At 51.3% G+C, this 21,543-nt stretch overlaps 1 protein-coding gene across 1 annotated transcript; it reads right to left on the reverse strand.

The window, feature by feature from the left end:
- Positions 1-2,229: 2,229 nt before the first annotated feature.
- stc1 (stanniocalcin 1) lies at positions 2,230-15,120 on the reverse strand. Its single transcript, XM_038785685.1, has 4 exons — positions 14,909-15,120; positions 11,754-11,896; positions 4,481-4,692; positions 2,230-2,677 (listed from the first exon to the last, which is right to left on the reverse strand). Exons 1-4 carry the CDS (start codon positions 15,048-15,050, stop codon positions 2,404-2,406), a joined length of 771 nt encoding a protein of 256 aa, XP_038641613.1. The 5' UTR covers positions 15,051-15,120; the 3' UTR covers positions 2,230-2,403.
- Positions 15,121-21,543: the final 6,423 nt, after the last annotated feature.

Here is a 21,543-nt window from a genome sequence, read left to right on the forward strand (position 1 = left end):
GAAACAATTATTGCAAGATCCCCGAGAGGCCGCATCGCTGCCAAGATTTTGTAAGGTGACCCTTATAAATGTCCCCAGATGCTTGGTGATGAACGCCGTTAGCACAGCCCCAGTGGAAAGCTCGCACATCACCCATCTCCCGGCGTGGGAGATGGGGAAAATCCGAAGGAAGATGACTGCAAAGCGTTGATATGATGCGTTTGCTGTGGTGTTGGAAGAACATCGTGCTTGGGCTAGAATGAGCTCGGTGTCATTGATAGAGTCGTAGATATTTACAGCATGGAAACAGGCCCTTCGGCCCATCTGGTCCATGCTGCCCAGTTACTATCACTAAGCTGGTCCCACTTGCCCGCATTTGGCCCATATCCCTCTATACCCACCCTGCCCATGTAACTGTCTAACTGCCTTTTGGACCATAAAACATAGGAGCAGAATTAGGCCACTCGGCCCATCGGGTCTGCTCCGCCATCCAATCATGGCTGATATTATTCTCATCCCCATTCTCCTGCCTTCTCCCCATAACCCCTGATCCCCTTATTAATCAAGAACCGGTCTATCTCTGTCTCAAAGACACTCAGTGAATTGGCCTCCACAGCCTTCTACGGCAAAGAGATTCACAACAGAACAAAGGACAAAATTGTACCCGCCCCTACCCCTGCCTCTGCCAGCCCGTTCCAGTTGTTCACCATCTTCTGTGAAGAAATTTCCCCTCGGTCTCTTTTCTATCTCTCCCCTCTCACCTTAAACCGATGCCCTCTAGTCCTAGACTCCTCTACCTTTGGGAAAAGATGTTGACCATCTACCTTCTCTATGCTCCTCATTATTTTATCGATCTCCCTAAGCCTCCTACCCTCCAGGGAAAAAAGTCCCAGCCTCTCCTTATAACTCAGACCATCAACTCCTGGCAGCATCCTGGTAAATCTCTTCTGCACTCTTTCTAGTTTAACAATATCCTTCCTATAATAAGTGCGTACAACTTTTATTTTCTTGCTGTGATTAGTTTATTCTCGGCCTCTGTGAACTCTTGGCTTAAGAGATGATTGCATTTTCCACCTACCCTCACATGGACAATCCCTCTTTGGGGATGGTAGTCCCCACTGTTTCTTTGCCTTCTCTATCACCTGAATTAGATTTGGATTGGATCAATGTGGTGGAAAGAAGAGGTGTAAAATGTTGGCTGTCATTGAAACCGAAGAACGGTTTTGTTGTGAATAGTGACCTTGGCTGCTCCTGCACATCAAGGTGATGGTGATGGGACTGCATGTGTTTGACAACCTCCAGCTGCAACGCCAATGGAACTGGGACAAGGAGTTCCTCAGCATTCAAGTCCACTCCAAAAACAAGGAAAGACTGTCCCTCTTGAATAACAACGCTTCGTGCTAAGGTGAGGAATTTTGTTGAGTTTTGCGTAGCTTGTAACACTATTATCTGGAGAGAAATCTTTCACACGTGGCTTGGAATCTGCCTCCAGATTGACTCCGAGGAGGGAATTGGATAATGTCATGTTCTGAATCAGGGAAAGCTGGGTAATTTGAGCTCATCGTCTCTCACCTGGAGCCCATCCAGCCATTATGTGCCTCCTTCCACAGTGCCTGACACTGTGAATTGGATCAAGGCAGTGTGCAGAGGGAAGATTTCTATCCGTTACCATGAACAAACCCCCTTCTCCCCGACCCCGCCCAAGATACAAAGACAATGTTCTATCAGAGTGTGCTCCCTAGTCCCTGATGAAAGCTGGCCTTGTCTTGGCGATCTGCGGGAATGGGATTGCGAACGGCTGTGACTGTCTCTCCTTGAATTGTGCGATTAAATCACTTGCCCACCGAGTGGGGAGGGCAGACTCCCCAAAGAGCTTCCTCTGAAGAGGGCTGACCCCACTACCAGGTCTGGAATGAGGCGGTGCTGCTGGGGACTGAATGCTTCACCTACTCTACGCAGCATCCCCCCTGTGTCCGCTGTTCAAGCACAGGTATTCATTCACCAGTTCCCAATACAACCTGCCCACAGCCTAACAGCTCCCGTCTGCTCCGGACCGAAGGCTAACGTTACCAGGTGGGAAAGCTGGGAGGGAGGTTGGTTTGCGGCATTTGGAAATGTGACCTTTGCTCTTTGACGGGGACTGGACTCAAGCTGACTTGTATTTGGCTGGTGTTCCCTCAGTTGGGTGGGTGGGGTGGGGGGGGGGGGGGGGGGGGTGGGGGGGAAAGAAAGCAGATGCTCTGACTCGTGGTCACTCTCTAAGAGAGCTTGCTGCGCCTCGATGCCCACCACGCGGTCGGATTTGGCACTTGCTCGCCGTAAGCTGCTATGATATGGACAGTTACCAGTTTGACGGATGACACTGGGGGCACCTGGGGTTCTGCAGGCAGGCCCAGGCGCCCTCCCCCTTACCGCCCGCCGCCGTCACTCGTTCTCGCCTGACCCCAGCTTCGGGCCGGGTCGGCCGGCTGCCTCGCTGCCGCCCTGGTTTTGGAGGAAGGTGCGCAGTTTCTGGCGCTGGCTGGGCGGGCGGCTGTCGGAGCTGGCCCTGGGCGGCGAGGGCAAACAGTGGTCGCTCTGCAGCAGGTGGACGAAGCCGGAGAAGTGGGTGCCCAAGCCGACCATCATATTCTCTCGGATGCTGTTCACCGTCTCCTCATCACATTCCAGAAGACTCCTGAGCAGCTTGTTGTAATACCTGCAGGCAAGACAAGAATTGCAGAGACAGATGTCATTGGAGCTCGCCTTGACATGTCGAAAGGGGAATTCAAAGCCAAGAATTATCACCGAGGACCCTCAATGAAGACATATCTTTCAGTGTTGACCAAGGTTTAGTGGCGGGTGTGGAAGGGAAGTTAATGTGAGGATTAGTTGGCCGCTTATAGAATCCATTAATATTAGTTGCTGTGGGGCAGCACGGTGGCGCAGTGGGTTAGCCCTGCTGCCTCACGGCGCCGAGGTCCCAGGTTCTCCACCCTATCCTAGCCCCTTAACCTCCACCTCCACCCTATCCCCTTAACCCAGAAACCCCACCCGTCACGAAAGGCAATTTTGGACACTGAGGGCAGTTGATCATGGCCAATCCATCTAACCTGCTCGTCTTTGGACTGTGGGAGGAAACCGGAGCACCCGGAGGAAACCCACGCAGACGCGGGGAGAACGTGCAGACTCCGCACAGACAATGACCCAAGCCGGAATCGAACCTGGGACCCTGGAGCTGTGAAGCAATTGTGCTGACCACTGTGCTACCGTGCTGCCCCAACAACCCAAAGATGTGCAGGGTAGGTGGATTGTCCACGCTAAATGCCCCTTAATTGGAGAAAAATCAATTGGTTACTCTAAATTTCTAAAAAAAAAATATTAGTTGCTATTAAAGAAAAAGCGTGCAAAAGCATGATGGGATTGCTTGACTATATTTTAACAATGCTTCTGGACAAAACTCAGAAGGTCAGATAACGTAAACAAAATACTGCTTAATATTTTATTCTCGGCCTTATCATGATAACATGTTCTCCCGAAGGACAACAAATTGTGTGTGAGAACCTTCTGTCACTATTATTATTTGTGCAGCTGTGGGAAAGCCTCTGACTCTCTGTACGTCCTTGGAATGTCCCACAGGGTCAATAAACCACTGTCAAAAGTGTCGCCCACCGCCTAAGCTGGGTTGTGCCTAGTCAGGTCGCACAAAGAGAGGCGACCACTTCACATATTTGGTGCTACCTCATGGCACCGAGGACACCCCCCCCCCCCCACACCCTATTCTCCTTCAACTAGGATCCTGGGACATCTAGGATGGCTATCCGTCCATCTCAATCTACCGCATGTGACCTTGCAGCGCTCCCTCAGCCACGGCAATGGAGTGTCAGCCAGGGTTTGGCAATGTCCGCGACACAGTTTCCATGGCCTGTCCAAAAGCACGGTCCTGGGGGGGGGTCACTCTCGCAGCTCCGAGATGAATCAGCCAATGGCCATGATGATTTAATTTGGCCGTGCGATGCACGGATGGCGAGCAGAGGCACTCCAGTAAGAGTGGGACGGATATTTAGAGATGTCGTGCCTCACAGCTAGAACCTGGCCCAGAAAATATTCAGGTAGACAAGGTGAATGAGTCAAAAGTACATTTTCCTTTCACTGATGGGATCATTGGGAATGTTGGACAAAAGGAACATAGAACATAGAACAGTACAGCACAGAACAGGCCCTTCGGCCCTCAATGTTGTGCCGAGCCATGATCACCCTACTCAAACCCACGTATCCACCCTATACCCGTAACCCAACAACCCCCCCTTAACCTTACATTTATTAGGACACTACGGGCAATTTAGCATGGCCAATCCACCTAACCCGCACATCTTTGGACTGTGGGAGGAAACCGGAGCACCCGGAGGAAACCCACGCACACAGGGGGAGGACGTGCAGACTCCGCACAGACAGTGACCCAGCCGGGAATCGAACCTGGGACCCTGAAGTTTATCCATGGATGGTATTTGCAACACCGTACCTGTTTTTGAAGTAGGCAGGGAGCTGGATGACCTCTGTTATAGCGGCAGTGTTGTGTCTCGCCATGGTGCAAATGTTCAGTTTCCTGTAACACTCCTCCTGGATGTCCGCGATCATCTTTTGAAAAGCAGAGCACCGGCGGATGGTGAAGAAAGCTCTGGAAGTGATCCCGTTAACGATGCACTTCAAACTGTCCTTGACGAAGGCTTTTCCCTGCATTGTAGAAATACTCGTCAGTCCGTAAACGTGGTCTGTGCGTCAACTGTGCACTGGAAATAACCTCAAAAAAGACCTTGCCCCAGAACGTTCAAATCAAAAGCATCAGCAATGTCAATGTCCCAAGCTCCTCCCTTCCCTGATCTCAACCAGTCTAATGGCCCGAGTTCTGTTGACTAACATCATAGAACATAGAACAGTACAGCACAGAACAGGCCCTTCGGCCCTCAATGTTGTGCCGAGCCATGATCACCCTACTCAAACCCACGTATCCACCCTATACCCGTAACCCAACAACCCCCCCTTAACCTTACTTTTTTATTAGGACACTACGGGCAATTTATCACGGCCAATCCACCTAACCCGCACATCTTTGGACTATGGGAGGAAACCGGAGCACCCGGAGGAAACCCACGCACACACGGGGAGGACGTGCAGACTCCGCACAGACAGTGACCCAGCCGGGAATCGAACCTGGGACCCTGGAGCTGTGAAGCATTGATGCTAACCACCATGCTACCCTGCTGCCCCTTGGAGCTTTCTACTCCAACTTGAGGCCACAGGCTTGCTGATGGCAGATGTAAAGTGTTCCATTGTTTTGGATGCATCTTTAGCCTCATTCAGCCTGCACCCCAAGAAAACCCTTCCCCTCTACAGTTTATGTTTCAAACCTGTTGCTGACTGTTGATGTTCACTGATACCAAGCTTTCTAATCCTACCGAACCATGATGAGGCTTGGCAAGAAACGTATAAAGTTATGATGGGAATGGATAAGGTGGAAACAGGGAGGTTGTTTCCACTGGCGGGTGAAATTAGAATTGGGGGGCATAGCCTCAATATAAGGGGAAGCAGATTTAGGACTGAGTTGAGGAGGAACTTCTTCACCCAAAGGGGTTGTGAACCTGTGGAATTCCCTGCCCAGTGAAGCAGTTGAGGCTGCCTCGTCAAGGCAACGATAGATAGATTTTTGAGCAGTAAAGTAATTAAAGGTTAGGGCAGGCATTGTCAAACTCGGGTGCGCCTCCCATGGGAGGGTCGCGGAGCCGTCCGTGACGGCGCTCCCGATCGCGCAAATCTGTGCCGCCTGTTAATAACGGCAGCTGCAAGCGGCCTTCAAAATGGCTGCGAACACGTAAAAAATAAAAATGCGGCCGCACTGCGCATGTGCGCCGATGATCTGCCACGCATGCGCAGTGCGGCCACCTTTTTTTTAAACGGTCGCAACTTTTCGTTTTACAAGTTTGGGCGAGGGTTTTGTTCATTTATTTTATTCATTTAATTTTTTTAAGTTCGGGGGGGGGGGGTTTCTGAAAAGATTTTACCGGGAAAAAACTTTGGACAGATGGAGACTCCATACTTTCCGACACTGGAAGGCTTCACCTTCATCCAACATGGTTCCATTGGAGGAGCGTGTACGAGGGGCCAAAGGGACCCAAAACCATTTCCTCCATTTTTGTCAGCAGCAAACAAGGTTAGAGAAAATGGTGGGTCGCGAAGTTTGGCCGGCGTGGGTCGCGAAGTTCGGCCGGTTGGTAAAAATGGGTCCCCGGAAAAAAAGTTTGGGGGAGGCACATGATCTTCAGGACACTGACTATTCTACTTCTAGTTTTCTTGGAGGCTTCTGGTCATTTGGCTAATGCATCACTCCATTAATATCATGATTAGCACTGTTGCTTCACAGCTCCAGGGTCCCAGGTTCGATTCCCGGCTGGGTCACTGTCTGTGCGGAGTCTGCACGTCCTCCCCCTGTGTGCGTGGGTTTCCTCCGGGTGCTCCGGTTTCCTCCCACAGTCCAAAGATGTGCGGGTTAGGTGGATTGGCCATGCTAAATTGCCCGTAGTGTCCTAAAAAGTAAGGTTAAGGGGGGGTTGTTGGGTTACGGGTATAGGGTGGATACGTTGGTTTGAGTAGGGTGATCATTGCTCGGCACAACATCGAGGGCCGAAGGGCCTGTTCTGTGCTGTACTGTTCTATGTTCTATGTGTGCGTGGGTCCTCCGGGTGCTCCGGTTTCCTCCCACAGTCCAAAGACGTGTAGGTTAGGTGGATTGGCCGTGATAAAAATTACCCTTAGTGTCCAAAAAGGATAGGTGGGGTTACTGGGTTACGGGACAGGGTGGTGGCGTGGGGGCTCAAGTAGGGCGTTCTTTCCAAGGGCCAGTGCAGACTCGATGGGCCGAATGGCCTCCTTCTGCACTGTAAATTCTATGATTCTATCATCATGGTCTCATTCACAAAACCAATGCCTGTCCTACATTTTTAACATCTTCTCCCTGCCTGTTGTGCCAAGAGTTAATGCTAACTTGAGTAAAGTAGACACAATGATAGATACACGTGCAGGACAGAGCAGAAAGAAGTCCATCTTTAGAGGCTCTTTCTCTTGCTCCCACCTTGACCTTGAGTTTCCTGGATGCAGGTTTGGTTCCCTAACATGCTGCTGGTTCCCTCGTTCATCGCGGGCTGAAGGTTGACAGGTGAGGCAGTGCAGTCTGTAGTCCACGGGACCTGTACGTTAATAATTAATAAACCTGGACTATCAAGCTAAGTCTCGGTAACAGTGACCGTGAAGCTACTGCTTTGTGGCAAAAAAAAACCCCCATCTGGTTCACTCATGTCCTTTAGAGAAGGAACTCTGCCCTCCTTTCCCGGTCTGACCCAAATGTGACTCCAGAGCCACAGCCATGTGACTGACTCTGAACCCCCTCCCCCCCCTCTGAAACGGTCGAGCGAGGCTCCCAGGTGTTGGGAAAACCACTGCGATGGATGTCAGCATTTGGATGAGATGGCCCGCTGTCTTCTCAATGGACGGCAGATATTGACTTTGTCAATCTCTCCATCCCCATGGATGAATAGAAAATGAAAACGGTGAGCGGCGGGCATCTCAATGAATCTCAAAAGTTTCAATGGAACGATCTTTGAGTGCTTCAAAGTCTTTCTCCAAAGGCTACTCCCAAGATCAGAGAAAGCTTGTGGATATGTTACCCTAATCTCCTCCAGATCCGCCCTCTGGCCCATTGTTGCAAGCGTGTGTTTACGATTCCACCTCCCTTATGACTACTTTCTTTGTGTGCTACAAGTACAATGCAATGTGATAGAATACTATGTAAGACATAATTGAAACAGCGTCCGTTTCGTATCCAGGCGTATCAGCAGATCTACAATATTCAAATCTCAGACCAGACCCTAACAGTTGCTAGGATACTGGACAAAATGTTTTATTTTAATTTGGAAGACTCAGGAAAGTATGCTTTGCACCAGGGGTGATTCCATTCACAAATAGGGACACGATATATTAAACGAAACGTTACTACTAACACAGTATTAAACTAAGCTTAACATCATACAAGAAATAGCTTACAATGACTATTTAAACAAAACTTAGCAATAAAACAAAACACTTTAACTCCCAACTGCTAACTTTTTATCTCCAATCAGGCAAAACCCATCTCAGGTCAAAATCCATTTTAAATACAGTTAGCAAACACAGGAATACTTGATGTCTTGGAGAAACCGCTTTTAGAGGGAGCATTCAGGAAACAGCCTGTCGATTCTTGCCTGTGTCAAACTACTGTCCAACCTGCCAGCGTTTGGCAAAAATCTCCTGTTCTGTTCACAGCAAAATCTAAACTGCAACTCAACACCTGGCTGCTTCAGCCCCGGGCTCCTCCCATTAACCAATCATCTCTATCCCACTAATTGGGTTATAACCATCTTAGTAAATCTAACCACAACCCCATAATTATCGAAACCCCAGTGACCCTTCTTTATATAAACAAAATTCCATGAGCCCTATTCAGGTAATTACTTTCCATAGTTGGAATGAATGATGATCTCATATTTACAATGCTTTAGTTATCCCTTTTGTAGCCACAGTGTCTGCCTGTCTTTTGAACCAGAATGTTTGAACACCCTGATTGCAGTAGATACATACACGCACTAACCAGGCTTTTCAGCAAAGTGGCAGCAGATACAAAAACTACAATAGCTGTCTGAAATCCCTGCATTCATCATGACTCCTGGGATGTTGAGTCTTTAACCAATGTCAAAGCTTAACATGAAAATGAAGAAGGCATCACAAAGACCAAAGAATTCTTGGTAAGACCATTGTATCCAATATGATGTTCTAGTTGTCCAGTAGGGATCATTGGTCAGGGTAACAATCTTATTTCATACCTCGCAGTTTCGAGGCACGTTATAATTTTTGTCGTGAGGTTTTGCCCATGTTTCCCTTACTGCTATGATTAGGAGATGTAACTAAACTCAGAAACATTCGCAGGTCAATGGGCCGTGATCTTCAACAAGTACAGCCATGGCCATCACCACTGCCCACATCTTGAGTCACTGCTCATACAATGGTGCCTCTGAAAACTGGACATTTAATTGTCCAGCAGCACAAACCATGAAAAGGTAAAGCTTGAGGAGTTCTGGGACAATCTGCGTTTGATCAGCCAGGCTCCAAAAGATTGGCATTAGAGCGAAGCTGTACGAGGGCAGTCTCCTCTTCATCTTATTTTCCTTCGGCGGCACATTAAATCAGAAGGGCGCCCTGTTCCCAGAGCGTTCCCAGTGTCCGTGCCTGGGCTGCGCAGGTCCAGTCCAGACTAGCCCAGCAAGAAGTTACCGTTCCAGTGACCTCATTTCAAAGGCATCTCACTGGCTGGAGGACATCTGGTGGTCACCAGAGGTGTGACATTGAGTCTCCCTTCCTTTACGTTTGTCCGATTACTCCTCTCCCCGGTTACAACTGCCACCTCGGCTACTCTCCTTCAGAAATGGCGAGGTCTCTGACAGTGGTTCAAGGTGCAAGGGATCTCGGACACAATCCTGAGGCTCCCTATCACCCCAGCAGTTTCGTTTACGCAACAGGAATGGGTTGGCGTTGAACAGAGTTCATTAAACTTCCCTCTAACTTACGTTTGGATGCATTAAACACTGCTGACAGAAGGAAGGATGGGGCTTTGTGCTCACAGCCTGGGAGCTCAGCGGAGCGGAGAATCGAGGAGCGAGCATCAGACTCCCACTGGAGCCCACTGAAATATTCCTCCCATTGCTGAGTTGCAGTCCCACCTGATGGATCTTCCTGTCTGCACTCGACCCAGAGATGCACAAATGGCTCGGGTGTGAAAGAATTTCATGGGTTGTGGGCACCTTTGGCTGGGTCAGCATTTGTTTGTTGCCCAACCCGAATTGCACCTTAACTGAGTGGCGGGACAGGTTGCTGTCCATTGTGTCATGGGAGTGTCCCTTTCAGAAATGTGTGTATTTTCAAATGTCTTCAGTTATGTCATTGTGTGGGTGGAGCTGGGCTGTGGCTCTGGGTTTTACTTTTGTTTTGAGCTGGGAGCTGGCTGTGGCTCTGAGTTTTACTTTCGGTTTGCACACTTGGAAGCTGGATTCAGACAAAGAAGGTTTGTCTTGTGTGTCTACCTCTGCATGTTAGAAGGTGTCCAGATCACTTGATAATTTAAAAGTGACAACTGTTTTCTGGAAAGAACTGAAACCTACTGTTTTGGTAAAAGAGTTTTCCTGGTTTAGTGGATAGAACAAAGAACAAAGAAAATTACAGCACAGGAACTGGCCCTTCGGCCCTCCCAGCCTGCGCCGATCCAGATCCTTTATCTAAACCTGTTGCCTATTTTCCAAGGTCTACTTCTCTCTGTTCCCCACCCGTTCATATACCTGTCCAGATACGTCTTAAATGATGCTATCGTGCCCGCCTCTACCACCTCCGCTGGCAAAGCATTCCAGGCACCCACCCCACCCTCTGCGTAAAAAACTTTCCATACACATCTCCCTTAATCTTTCCCCCTCTCACCTTGAAATCGTGACCCCTTGTAACTGACACCCCCACTCTTGGAAAAAGCTTGTTGTTATCAAATTGAAACAGTTGAAAGGGAAGTTATTAAGTGTTTTTCGAGAACTGTAGCTGTGTGGGGTATTTATGTTAGTAGTTGATAAAAATGCTTACTGTGTGTGTTTATAAAAAGTTAACTGAATTTGTAGATTAAAAGTGCTGAGGGCCACTGAATAACACCAGAATGGTGGGCTCTGATACTCGTCAGAACCAAAATCTATAAACAGTTGTGGGTCAGGTGAACTCCATGATATACTTTGGTGTTCTCTAAACCCTGGCCCAGAACAATTGCTGTGGATCTGGAGTCACGTGTCGGCCAGGCCGGGTAAGGAGGGAAGATTTCCTCCCCTAAAGGACATCGGTGAACCAGATGGGTTTTTACAATAATCGCCAATGGTTTGCTGGCCATCGTAACGGAGACTGACTTTATCTCCCAGATTTGTGAATTGAATGTCAACCCTGCCAGCTGGCGGGGTGGGATTCGAACCTGCGTCTTGAATTACTCGGCCAGTGACGTTCGTGCCAACCCCTCATGAACATACTGTACCTTTTGTCCCAAAGCACACAGTGGACAAGGAAGCACTTCTTTTTTTTTCTTTTTTTTAAAATTTAGATTAGCCAATTATTTTTTCCAATTAAGGGGCAATTTAGCATGGCCAATCCACCTACTCTGCACATCTTTGGGTTGTGGGGGTGAAACCCACGCAGACACGGGGAGAATGTGCAAACTCCACACGGACAGTGACCCAGAGCCGGGATCGAACCTGGGACCTCGGCGCCGTGAGGCGGTTGTGCTAACCACTAGGCCACCGTGCTGCCCGACAAGGAAGCACTTCTGAGGTGTAGTCACCGCTGTAACCTTGGCAACAGGACTAGCCATTGGTGCACAGGAAGATCCCACAAAAAGCAATGTGATAACTAAATAATCCTTTTCACTGATGTCGATCGAGGGATAAATATTGCCCCCTATTCCGAAGCTCACCTACTGCCCTTCAAACAAAATAATGGCGTGGGATCTTCCCTGTCCATCTGAGAGGGTTTTGGTTGAAAATCTCAGTACCTCCAACAGTGCAGCACACCAGTGACCGTCTCTGGTGTGCACCCTGAACCCACAAGTGGCTAACTGCAGGGGAGAGGGATTACCACAGCTTCCACTCCTCCCCCACAGGGCCAGCCTCGCCCCCACGTGCGTGAGGCCCCCTTACCTGAGTGTCGAACTTTGCAGCACTGTACAGGAAGGACCTGCAGATACCGTACATCCCGTTGGTGTCGCAGGTTGAGTTCTCCAGACAGGCAAAGGCTCCGCAGCCCACGTGGAGTGCGTTGTTCAGGCATCGGATTATCTCGGCTGGAGTGGTGGGGGGGGGAGAGAAGAAGAAACTGAGAGTTAACGCGGCGGAAAGGGAGCTCAGTCAGGGGAAGCATTCCTCCTGGTGCTCTTCAGCAATTGAGGATGAATCTCCCGAAAACTGTTGGCAACAACCTCCCCAAGGTGCTCCCAGCAGCATCCGGGAAATTCATCGCCGTTCCAGTTCCTGCAACCTCAGGACAATCTTGGAGCATTGACAACGCTACTCCCCAGCAAATGTCTTCAGATTTGATCAGGAACATGGCAATAAAAGATCATAGGATCACAAACTGATGGATCTGTATTGTTAAAATAATCTCTTTCATCTTGCACCACACTGAATGTTTAGCAATATAATGGCAGCTTCAATCCTATTGGCCCAATCCCAATTTGCACCAAATTGCCTGGGGTGCATCTTTGGACTGAAAAAACATTTCAAAAGACTTTTAGATGTTTTAAAAAGCATGCTGCCTCTTTTGAAATCACCCTTGTGCGCGTGTGTGTGTGTCTTGTCTGTGTGTGTTGTGAATACGTTTGGTTGTTGAGAAATAAACATTCATTCTTTTTCTTTCCAAATTTACAAGAACTTGGAATTCTCTTGTGCCCTGTTCTTGAGCGTCACAGCACTCGCGAGGTTAAACTACTTCTTTGATTAGCGCTGCTGCTTCACGGCGCCGAGGTCCCAGGTTCGATCCCGGCTCTGGGTCACTGTCCGTGTGGAGTTTGCACATTCTCCCCGTGTTTGCGTGGGTTTCGCCCCCACAGCTCAAAGATGTGCAGGGCAGGTGGATTGGCCACGCTAAATTGCCCCTTAATTTGGAAAAAATGAATTGGGTACTCTCAATTTTTAAAAAAAGAGAAAAAAATACTTCTATAAAAGACATCTTGTTGCGGTCAGTTGAGAGGTGGAGGAAGGGGCACTGTGCATTGCACTGTAAATATTAGAGAACGCACAAGGGGCAAACTGGTCCTGATGGATCATGAATTGTATTGAAGGCTCCTGTCTCATCCTCATAGTACTTGCTGTTCACTCACATTTACAACGATAGAGCACTGCGACGACAGCAAGCAGATTGCTCAACCCAGTATCGCTAGTGGAAGGATTTGCATTTAGATAAGGCTGTCTAGGGCTTCAATCAGATTCCAAATGCTTTACACTCAGTCAATTTCTCCACAGCAAGTTCCCATGAAGAGTGAATGAGATATATGTGTAACTCAGTTGTTTTTTTTTCAAGCCATTGCTTGATGGATAATTATTGGCCAGAACACCAGGAGGAAGTTGCCTGTTCTCCTTCGAATAGTGCCATGAGATTGTTTACAAATCCTCCCCCCCTCCCTCCCCATACATCTCATCTGATCTCAGTCCAACATCTTACTGACTGCTCTGGCAGTACTGCACTCGCTCGGTGTGCTGTTTCAGCTGAAGCTACACAGACTCCGATTGCTGAGCCATCGGCACAATATTGTGAACTGCACTGTTGGAAGGCACGTTGCAATTTAAAAATGAATTATTGCAGAAGGAAGAGAATAACAGGTGAGGTGCGCTTTGGTGCATCAGGCTGTACCCCGTCTGATAATAGCTGGTGTTCATGCAGGCTGCTGCAGAGCTGAGCGGCGCATTGAAAAGAATGTTTGAAGTGTTTTCTCAGACAACTCTACAGCTGTATCTGCGGCAATGGCATTGCAAGCATTCAGTGTCACAAACACTGCAACAATAGAATATGCCTCTGTCGCACAGGAGCTACACTCCAAAATCATTTGGTTCTGACTTCTAGCAGATTCCTCGATCCAGATTGCCAAAACAAAACCCCAACAAGGACCACCTAAGCTCAGAGCAGATCTGACTCTACCCCCAGGAGAGCTGCAGGAATGGGAAAGCAACCAGAGCAAGATAATAGAATCATAGAATTTACAGTGTAGAAGGAGGCCATTCGGCCCATCGAGTCTCACCGGCTCTTGGAAAGAGCACCCTACCCAAGGTCCACACCTCCACCCTATCCCCATAACCCAGTAACCCCAACCAACACTAAGGGCAATTTTGGATACTAAGAGCAATTGATCATGGCCAATTCACCTAACCTGCACATCTTTGGACTGTGGGAGGAAACCGGAGCACCCGGAGGGAACCCACGCAGGCACGGGAGAACGTGCAGACTCCGCACAGACAGTGACCCAAGCCGGGAATCGAACCCGGGACCCTGGAGCTGTGAAGCAATTGTGCTAACCACCGTGCTACCGTGCTGCCCAAAGATGCAAGACAGTCTTCGCTGACACAGTCTTCAGGGAGTCAAGGTCACCTCCAAGGCACAGCCTGAAGTTGTGCTGAATTGAGATGCTGGTGGACTCTGCCACAATGGAGAGGTGGCACTTGACATCACGTTCTTTGATTTTTTTCTTGGCTATTAAAATGAAACTTAACAATTCCTTTTATTCGAGGTGTGATTCAGCCTGGTTTCCCTTGGCAACTGAGCACACACACCACACACACACACACACCCTGGGTACTGCAGATGAGAAGGTTTGAGAACACAATACTGCAGTTTGTATGTCAGTTCTGGCACTCAGTGCAGACCCCCCCCCCCCCCCCACATCCCATCCTCTGCTCCCCCCCCCCCCCCCCCACACACACACACCTTCACTCAAACCCCATCACCACACTGTCACAGGTAAAAGTTCATTTTTAAAAAACAAACAAACGTCTAAATATACAAATCCACGAAATGTGCATTCAAAGGATACAAGTTTCAGCTGGAAAGTAACCAGTGTGTTTTATTTAAACAGTAACAAATGTGTTTGCAGAACAGCAACACGCATTCCGGGGTGGAGGTGAATGGGCAGCTGAGGTTAGAGGTACCAATCGTGCTGTGCCAAAGCCTGCACACTAACTCCAGAAGCAGGTAGATTTTTAATTCTTGAGTTGCAAACTGGAGGAGGGGTGGGGGAGGGGGGTTTGACTCCTGGGCAGCACACACACACACACACACACAGATAGAGAAGGCACTTTGTATTTACCTGAGTTCTGGCCGGAAAGTCTGGTCCTTCTGGGTGTCAGGGAGTCCTTGTCCTCAACAGGTGGAGCTATTTCATCCCCAGCAGACCGAGCTCCCAGCTGTACCGACACCAGCAAGGCAAAGAGAGCTGACTTGTGCAACATCGCTACAGAGGGAATCAGGACAAGTGAGTCTCTCTCTCTCTCTATCTCCAGTTTAAGTGTGAATCTAGCTGGATGGATGCATGTGTGTGTGTGTGTGTGTGTGTGTGAGTTTGTGAACTGCAAAGGCACATTTATACAAGTGTTATCTGGGTGGGAAGATCTCCATGGAATCGTAAGCAGCCTCCCAGCTGCCAATGACAGGCATCTTGCTGGAACTGTCCATTCACAATCCGACAGCCGCGCTCCACTCGCTCAATAATTGTCCCAAAGTTGGAAATGCAGTGCACATGGTTGGGGGGGGGGGGGGGGGGGGAGCTGGAGGAAGGGGATGGGTGACAGGCAAGTTTTCCAGGCCATTCCTCATCCCCATCTGCTTCCCACCCTCCCAGCCCAGATGTTTGCAAACTGGAGTGACACTCAAAGTGACACTCCAGCCCAGATGTTTGATTGCAGCCCAGATGTTGAATTGCATCCTGCAGTTGCGTTTATCTGTTGACAGAGTGGCATCGGTTTGAAATTGGCTGCAGCAATATCCCAGGCTGTTGGCTTGACATGTGGAGCTGGTTGCGAAGGGACAGCAGGAGCCATGTCCCCATTCCCTCGGGATAATTCTGCAGGTTAACAGTTTTATTATCACACTATGCTGAACTCCTCTGTGCAGCCTTCTGCCTCTCCTGGTCCCCCCCCCCCCCCCTTAGATACAGCTTTACCCCCTTTCCTGAAGTGGATGCCCTCAATTACTGCAGCCCTCAGCCCTCTCTTCAATTCCACCATGTGGGGGTGCCTGCTTTTGTTCAGGAATAGATGTATCCTATTGCCCTGGGAATAGTTTTCTGGGCATCACAGGGTGTGGACGCTGCTGAATGTACCCATTCTGGCACACGTTTTTAATTAACCCAATTGAGGGGCAATTTAGCGTGGCCAATCCTCCTACCCTGCACATCTTATTGGGTTGTGGGGGGGGGGGGGTTGAGACCCACGCAGACACGGGGAGAAAGTGTTAACTCCACACACACGGACAGTGACCCGGGGCCGGGATCGAACCTGGGATCTCGGCACCGTGAGGCAGCAGTGCTAACCACTGCGCCACCGTGTCGCCCCTCGGTCTGGCACACATGATCCCAGGTTTGATTCCCGGCTTGGGCCACTGTCTGTGCGGAGTCTGCACATTCTCCCTCGTGTCTGCGTGGGTTTCCTCCGGGTGCTCCGGTTTCCTCTCACAAGTCCTGAAAGACGTGCCGTTAGGTGAATTGGACATTCTGAATTCTCCCTCTGTGTACCCGAACAGGCGCCGGAATGTGGCGACTAGGGGCTTTTCACAGTAACTTCATTGAAGTCTACTCGTGACAATAAGTGATTTTCCTTTCATTTCATTTCATTTTCATTTCTTGGGGAAACATTCACCCCCTGCACCACCAACGCATAGTGACAGCCGTGTGTACCATCTATAAGATGCCCTGCAGGAACTCCCCAAGGTTCCTGAGGCAGCACCTTCCAAACCTGTGACACCTCACCCCTCGAAGGACAAGGAAGCAGATACATGGGAGCCCCACCACCTGCATGTTCCCCTCGCCACCCTGACTGGGAAATATATCGGCCGTTCCTTCACTGTCGCTGTATCAAAATCCTGAAACTCCTTCCCTAACAGCACTGTGGATGTACCTGCACCACGTGGACTGCAGCGGGTTCAAGAAGGCAGCTCACCGCCACCTTCTCAAGGGGCAATTAGGGATGGGCGATTAATGCTGGCCATGAATGAATAAATAACTTCTATCTGTACATTGTTTTTGCATGGCTGTCCCAAAGCCCCTGCAGCCAATCAAGAGCTTTTGAAGTGTTGAAATTCAGCAGCCAATAATTTCAGTTACCCCGCCACCCCCCTCCCGCACCTGCCCCAAGTAATGGCGCAGTGCTGGAGTACCCCACAAACATTCACAAATACACACCCTTCCGGGCCGCCCTGACATCACCCCCCCCCCCCCCATGTGAGAAATAGATTGTTGTCTGATTGACGAGCAAAGCTGGTCCCACCCTGCCTCGGGGGGGGGGAAAGAGGGGGGGGGGGAAAGAGGGGGGGAAGGGGGGGGGAGAGGGGGAGGGGGGGGGAAAGAGGGGGGGAGAGGGGGAGGGGGGGGGAAAGAGGGGGGGGAGAGGGGGAGGGGGGGGGAAGAGGGGGGGAGAGGGGGAGGGGGGGGGGGGGGAAAGAGGGGGGAGAGGGGGAGGGGGGGGGGGTAGGGGGGATTGAGGGGGGGGTTGGGAGGGGGGAGAGGTGGGGGGGTTGAGGGGGGGAGAGGTGGGGGGGAGAGGTGGGTGGGGGTTGAGGGGGAGAGGAGGGGGGGAGAGGAGAGGAGAGGGGAGGTGAGGTGGGGGGGAGGAGAGGGGGGGAGAGGTGGGGGGGGAGAGGTGGTGTGGGGGGAGGGGGGGGGTGAGGTGGGGGGGAGGGGGGGGAGAGGTGGGGGGAGAGGGGGGGAGGGGGGGGAGAGGTGAGGGGGAGGGGGGGGAGAGGTGGGGGGGAGGAGGGGGGGAGAGGTGGGGGGGGGAGGAGGGGGGGAGAGGTGGTGTGGGGGGAGAGGTGGGGGGAGAGGTGGGGGAGAGGTGAGGGGGAGAGGTGAGGGGGAGGGGGGGGGAGAGGTGGGGGGGAGGCGGGGGGGGAGAGGTGGGGGGGGAGGAGGGGGGGAGAGGTGGGGGGGAGGAGGGGGGGGAGAGGTGGGGGGGGGAGGAGGGGGGGAGAGGTGGGGGGGAGGGGGGGGGGAGAGGTGGGGGGGGAGGAGGGGGGGGAGAGGTGGGGGGGGGAGGAGGGGGGGAGAGGTGGGGGGGAGGAGGGGGGGGAGAGGTGGGGGGGGAGGAGGGGGGGAGAGGTGGGGGGGAGGGGGGGGAGGTGGGGGGACCTCCAGTTGGGGACCTCCACTCTGAAAGTTGGTCTTTTAAGTTGAGGTGACACAGCAATCGGGGTGTGAAATGGAGCCACACGGAAACCTCGAGCTGACGGGACACCTTCTGTTTTTTTTTGCTGAAACGGAGAAGACTCTTCAAACTGGTGTCTCCACACCTGCCCAAGGCGGCAGATCGCGCTTCCAGGTGCAAACGTGCCGGCCTGTTACCATTGGCTGCCTGATGGCCTGATCAATGTTTCTGTTTGCAGACAGCACAGGACAGGATGCCGCACTCCCGTCTCCAACTTGCAGGAAAGTCGTCAATGTCACCGATGCTGCTTCTCGGGAACGTGTCATTCCTGAGGATGTGATTAGATTCAGCGGTCAGGGGATTAAAAAAAAACAAAACAAAACGACAGCCACCCCATCCAGCACCCACAGAAACACTGCTGGGGCAACAAGCTTGTCCAGTCAGCGATTCTACCCGGCCGGGCCTCACACAGAGGGGGGGGGGGGGGGGGGGGTCTGTCTGTCTCTGGTGCTGCCCACTTCTGGGGTGGCACGGTAGCACAGTGGTTAGCACAGTTGTTTCATAGCTCCGGGGTCCCGGGTTCGATTCCCGGCTTGGGTCGCTGTCTGTGCGGGAGTCTGCACGTCTGCACATTGGGGGCAGCAGGGTAGCATGGTGGTTAGCATCAATGCTTCACAGCTCCAGGGTCCCAGGTTCGATTCCCGGCTGGGTCACTGTCTGTGCGGAGTCTGCACGCCCTCCCCGTGTGTGCGTGGGTTTCCTCCGAGTGCTCCGGTTTCCTCCCACAGTCCAAAGATGTGCGGGTTAGGTGGATTGGCCATGCTAAATTGCCCGTAGTGTCCTAATAGTAAGGTTAAGGGGGGGGAGTTGTTGGGTTACGGGTATAGGGTGGATACGTGGATTTGAGTAGGGTGATCATTGCTCGGCACAACATCGAGGGCTGAAGGGCCTGTTCTGTGCTGTACTGTTCTATGTTCCATGTTCTATGTTTTCCCCGTGTCTGCGTGGGTTTCCTCCGGGTGCTCCGGTTTCCTCCCACAAGCCCAAAGATGTGCAGGTTGGGTAGATTGGCCGTGATAAACTGCCCCTTCGTGTCCAAAAAGGTGAGGAGGGGTTATTGGGTTACGGGGATGGGGTGGAAGTGAGGGCTTAAGTGGGCCGGTGCAGACTCGATGGGCCGAATGGCCTCCTTCTGCACTGTATGTTCTATGTCCCCAAGTGTTTGAAGAGGTGTCATTGCTGTGTGGGTGTGGAGTCACATGTCGGCCAGATTTCCTTCCCTAAAGCAGCAGGGTAGCATGGTGGTTAGCACAAATGCTTCACAGCTCCAGGGTCCCAGGTTCGATTCCCGGTTGGGTCACTGTCTGTGTGGAGTCTGCACGTCCTCCCCCTGTGTGCGTGGGTTTCCTCCGGGTGCTCCGGTTTCCTCCCACAGTCCAAAGATGTGCGGGTTAGGTGGATTGGCCATGCTAAATTGCCCGTAGTGTCCTAATAAAAGTAAGGTTAAGGGGGGGTTGTTGGGTTACGGGTGTAGGGTGGATACGTGGGTTTGAGTAGGGTGATCATGGCTCGGCACAACATTGAGGGCCGAAGGGCCTGTTCTGTGCTGTACTGTTCTATCTATCTAAAGGACATGGGTTAACCAGGTGGGTTTATCTGAAATCACCACCTGCAGTGGTAGATTGGATCCTGGGGCCCCAGAAGCATTACTCTGGAGTAGTAGCTCAGTGACATTACCACGACGCCACCTCCTTCCATGAATCTGCAAAGGGGTTGAAATTGGAGAAGCACGGAGCTCCATGAGTTTTTGTACTCTCATTTCAGCCACCTACAATCCATGGTCACGCCAAAATATGTCCATCCCCTGGAAAGTAACGGCTGTGGAATGCCACAGTGCCCAAAGGCATGTCTCCTGTCAGAGGACAACCATCGTCATTATGTACCGGAAATGGCTCAACACTTCATCACAGGCGAGCGTGAGATTGACAGGCAAATAGGTCTCGTGTCTGTTTTGTGCCTGTCCAGCTCAGCTTTTTACCCGCTTTGTCTTGTGTTCCTGGTGTGACCACCTTCCGTGCCCACCCACCCCTCCATCTCTAACTGTCCACTCATTTGTTTGCGTGATCTGCTCTTCCACGGCAGCATTCCTGCCTGACCAGAGCCTTGTGGTTTGATGTTTTCTTACTCAGGTCAGCCTCAGTTATGGAACCATAGAATCCACAGTGCAGAAGGAGGCCATTCGGCCCATTGAGTCTGCACCCGCCCTTGGAAAGAGCACCCTACCCAAGCCCACACCCCCACCCTATCCCCGTAACTCAGTAACCCCACCCAAACCTTTTTGGACACTAAGGGGCAATTTAGCATGGCCAGTCCACCTAATATGCACATCATGATCACCCTACGCAAACCCACGTATCCACCCTATACCCGTAACCCAACAACCCCCCCCTTAACGTTACTTTTTTAGGACACTAAGGGCAATTTAGCATGGCCAATCCACCTAACCCGCACATCTTTGGACTGTGGGAGGAAACCGGAGCACCCGGAGGAAACCCACGCACACACAGGGAGAACGTGCAGACCCCGCACAGACAGTGATGCAAGCCGGGAATTGATCTGGGAGCTTTGAAGCAACAGTGCTAACCGCTGTGCTACCATGCCATCTCTCTCTCTCTGTCTCTCTGTCTCTCTCTGTCTATCTGTCTGTCTCTCTCGTTCTACCTCCCTCTCTCTCTGCCTCGCTCTCTCTGCCTCGCTCTCTCTGCCTCTCTGCCTCTCCCACTCTCTCTGCCTCGCTCCCTCTGCCTCTCTCTGTCTCTCTCGCTCTCTGTCTCTCTCGCTCTCTGTCTCTCTCGCTGTCTCTCTCTCTCTCGCTCTCTCTCTCTCTCTCCCTGTCTCTCTCTCTTGCTCGCTCTTTCTGCCTCTGTCTCTCTCTCTCTCTCTCCCTCTCTTTCTGCCTCTGTCTCTCTCTTTTCCTCTCTCTCTCTCTGTCTCTGTCTGTCTCTCTCTCTCTCTGTTTCTTGGTGTCACTCTCTCTCTGTCTCTCTCTGTCTCTCTCTGTCTCTCTCTCTCTGCCTCTCTCACTCTCTCTGCCTCTCTCACTCTCTCTGCCTCTCTCACTCTCTCTGCCTCTCTCACTCTCTCTGCCTCACTCTCTGCCTCTGTCTGTTTCTCTCTCTGCCTCTCTCTCTCTCTGCCTCTCTCTATCTCTGTTTCTGTCTCTCTCTCTCTTCCTCTCTCTGTCTCTGCCTCTCTCTCTCTCTCTCTCGCCCTCCGTCTGTCTCTGTCTCTCTCTCTCTCTCTGTCTCTCTCTCTGTCTCTCTGTCTCTCTTGCTCTGTCTCTCTCTGTCTCTCTCTGTCTCTGCCTCGCTCTCTCGCTCTCCGTCTGTCTCTGTCTCTCTCTCTCTCTCTGTCTCTCTTGCTCTCTCTCTCTCTGTCTCTCTCTCTCTTGTTCTCTCACGCTCTCTGTCTCTGCCTCTCTCTCTCGCTCTCCGTCTGTCTCTGTCTCTCTCTCTCTCTCTGTCTCTCTCTCTGTCTCTCTGTCTCTCTTGCTCTGTCTCTCTCTGTCTCTCTCTGTCTCTCTCTCTCT

The sequence above is a fragment of the Scyliorhinus canicula genome, chromosome 26 (genome assembly GCF_902713615.1).
Source record: "Scyliorhinus canicula chromosome 26, sScyCan1.1, whole genome shotgun sequence".
In the NCBI taxonomy this organism is placed as follows: domain Eukaryota; kingdom Metazoa; phylum Chordata; class Chondrichthyes; order Carcharhiniformes; family Scyliorhinidae; genus Scyliorhinus; species Scyliorhinus canicula.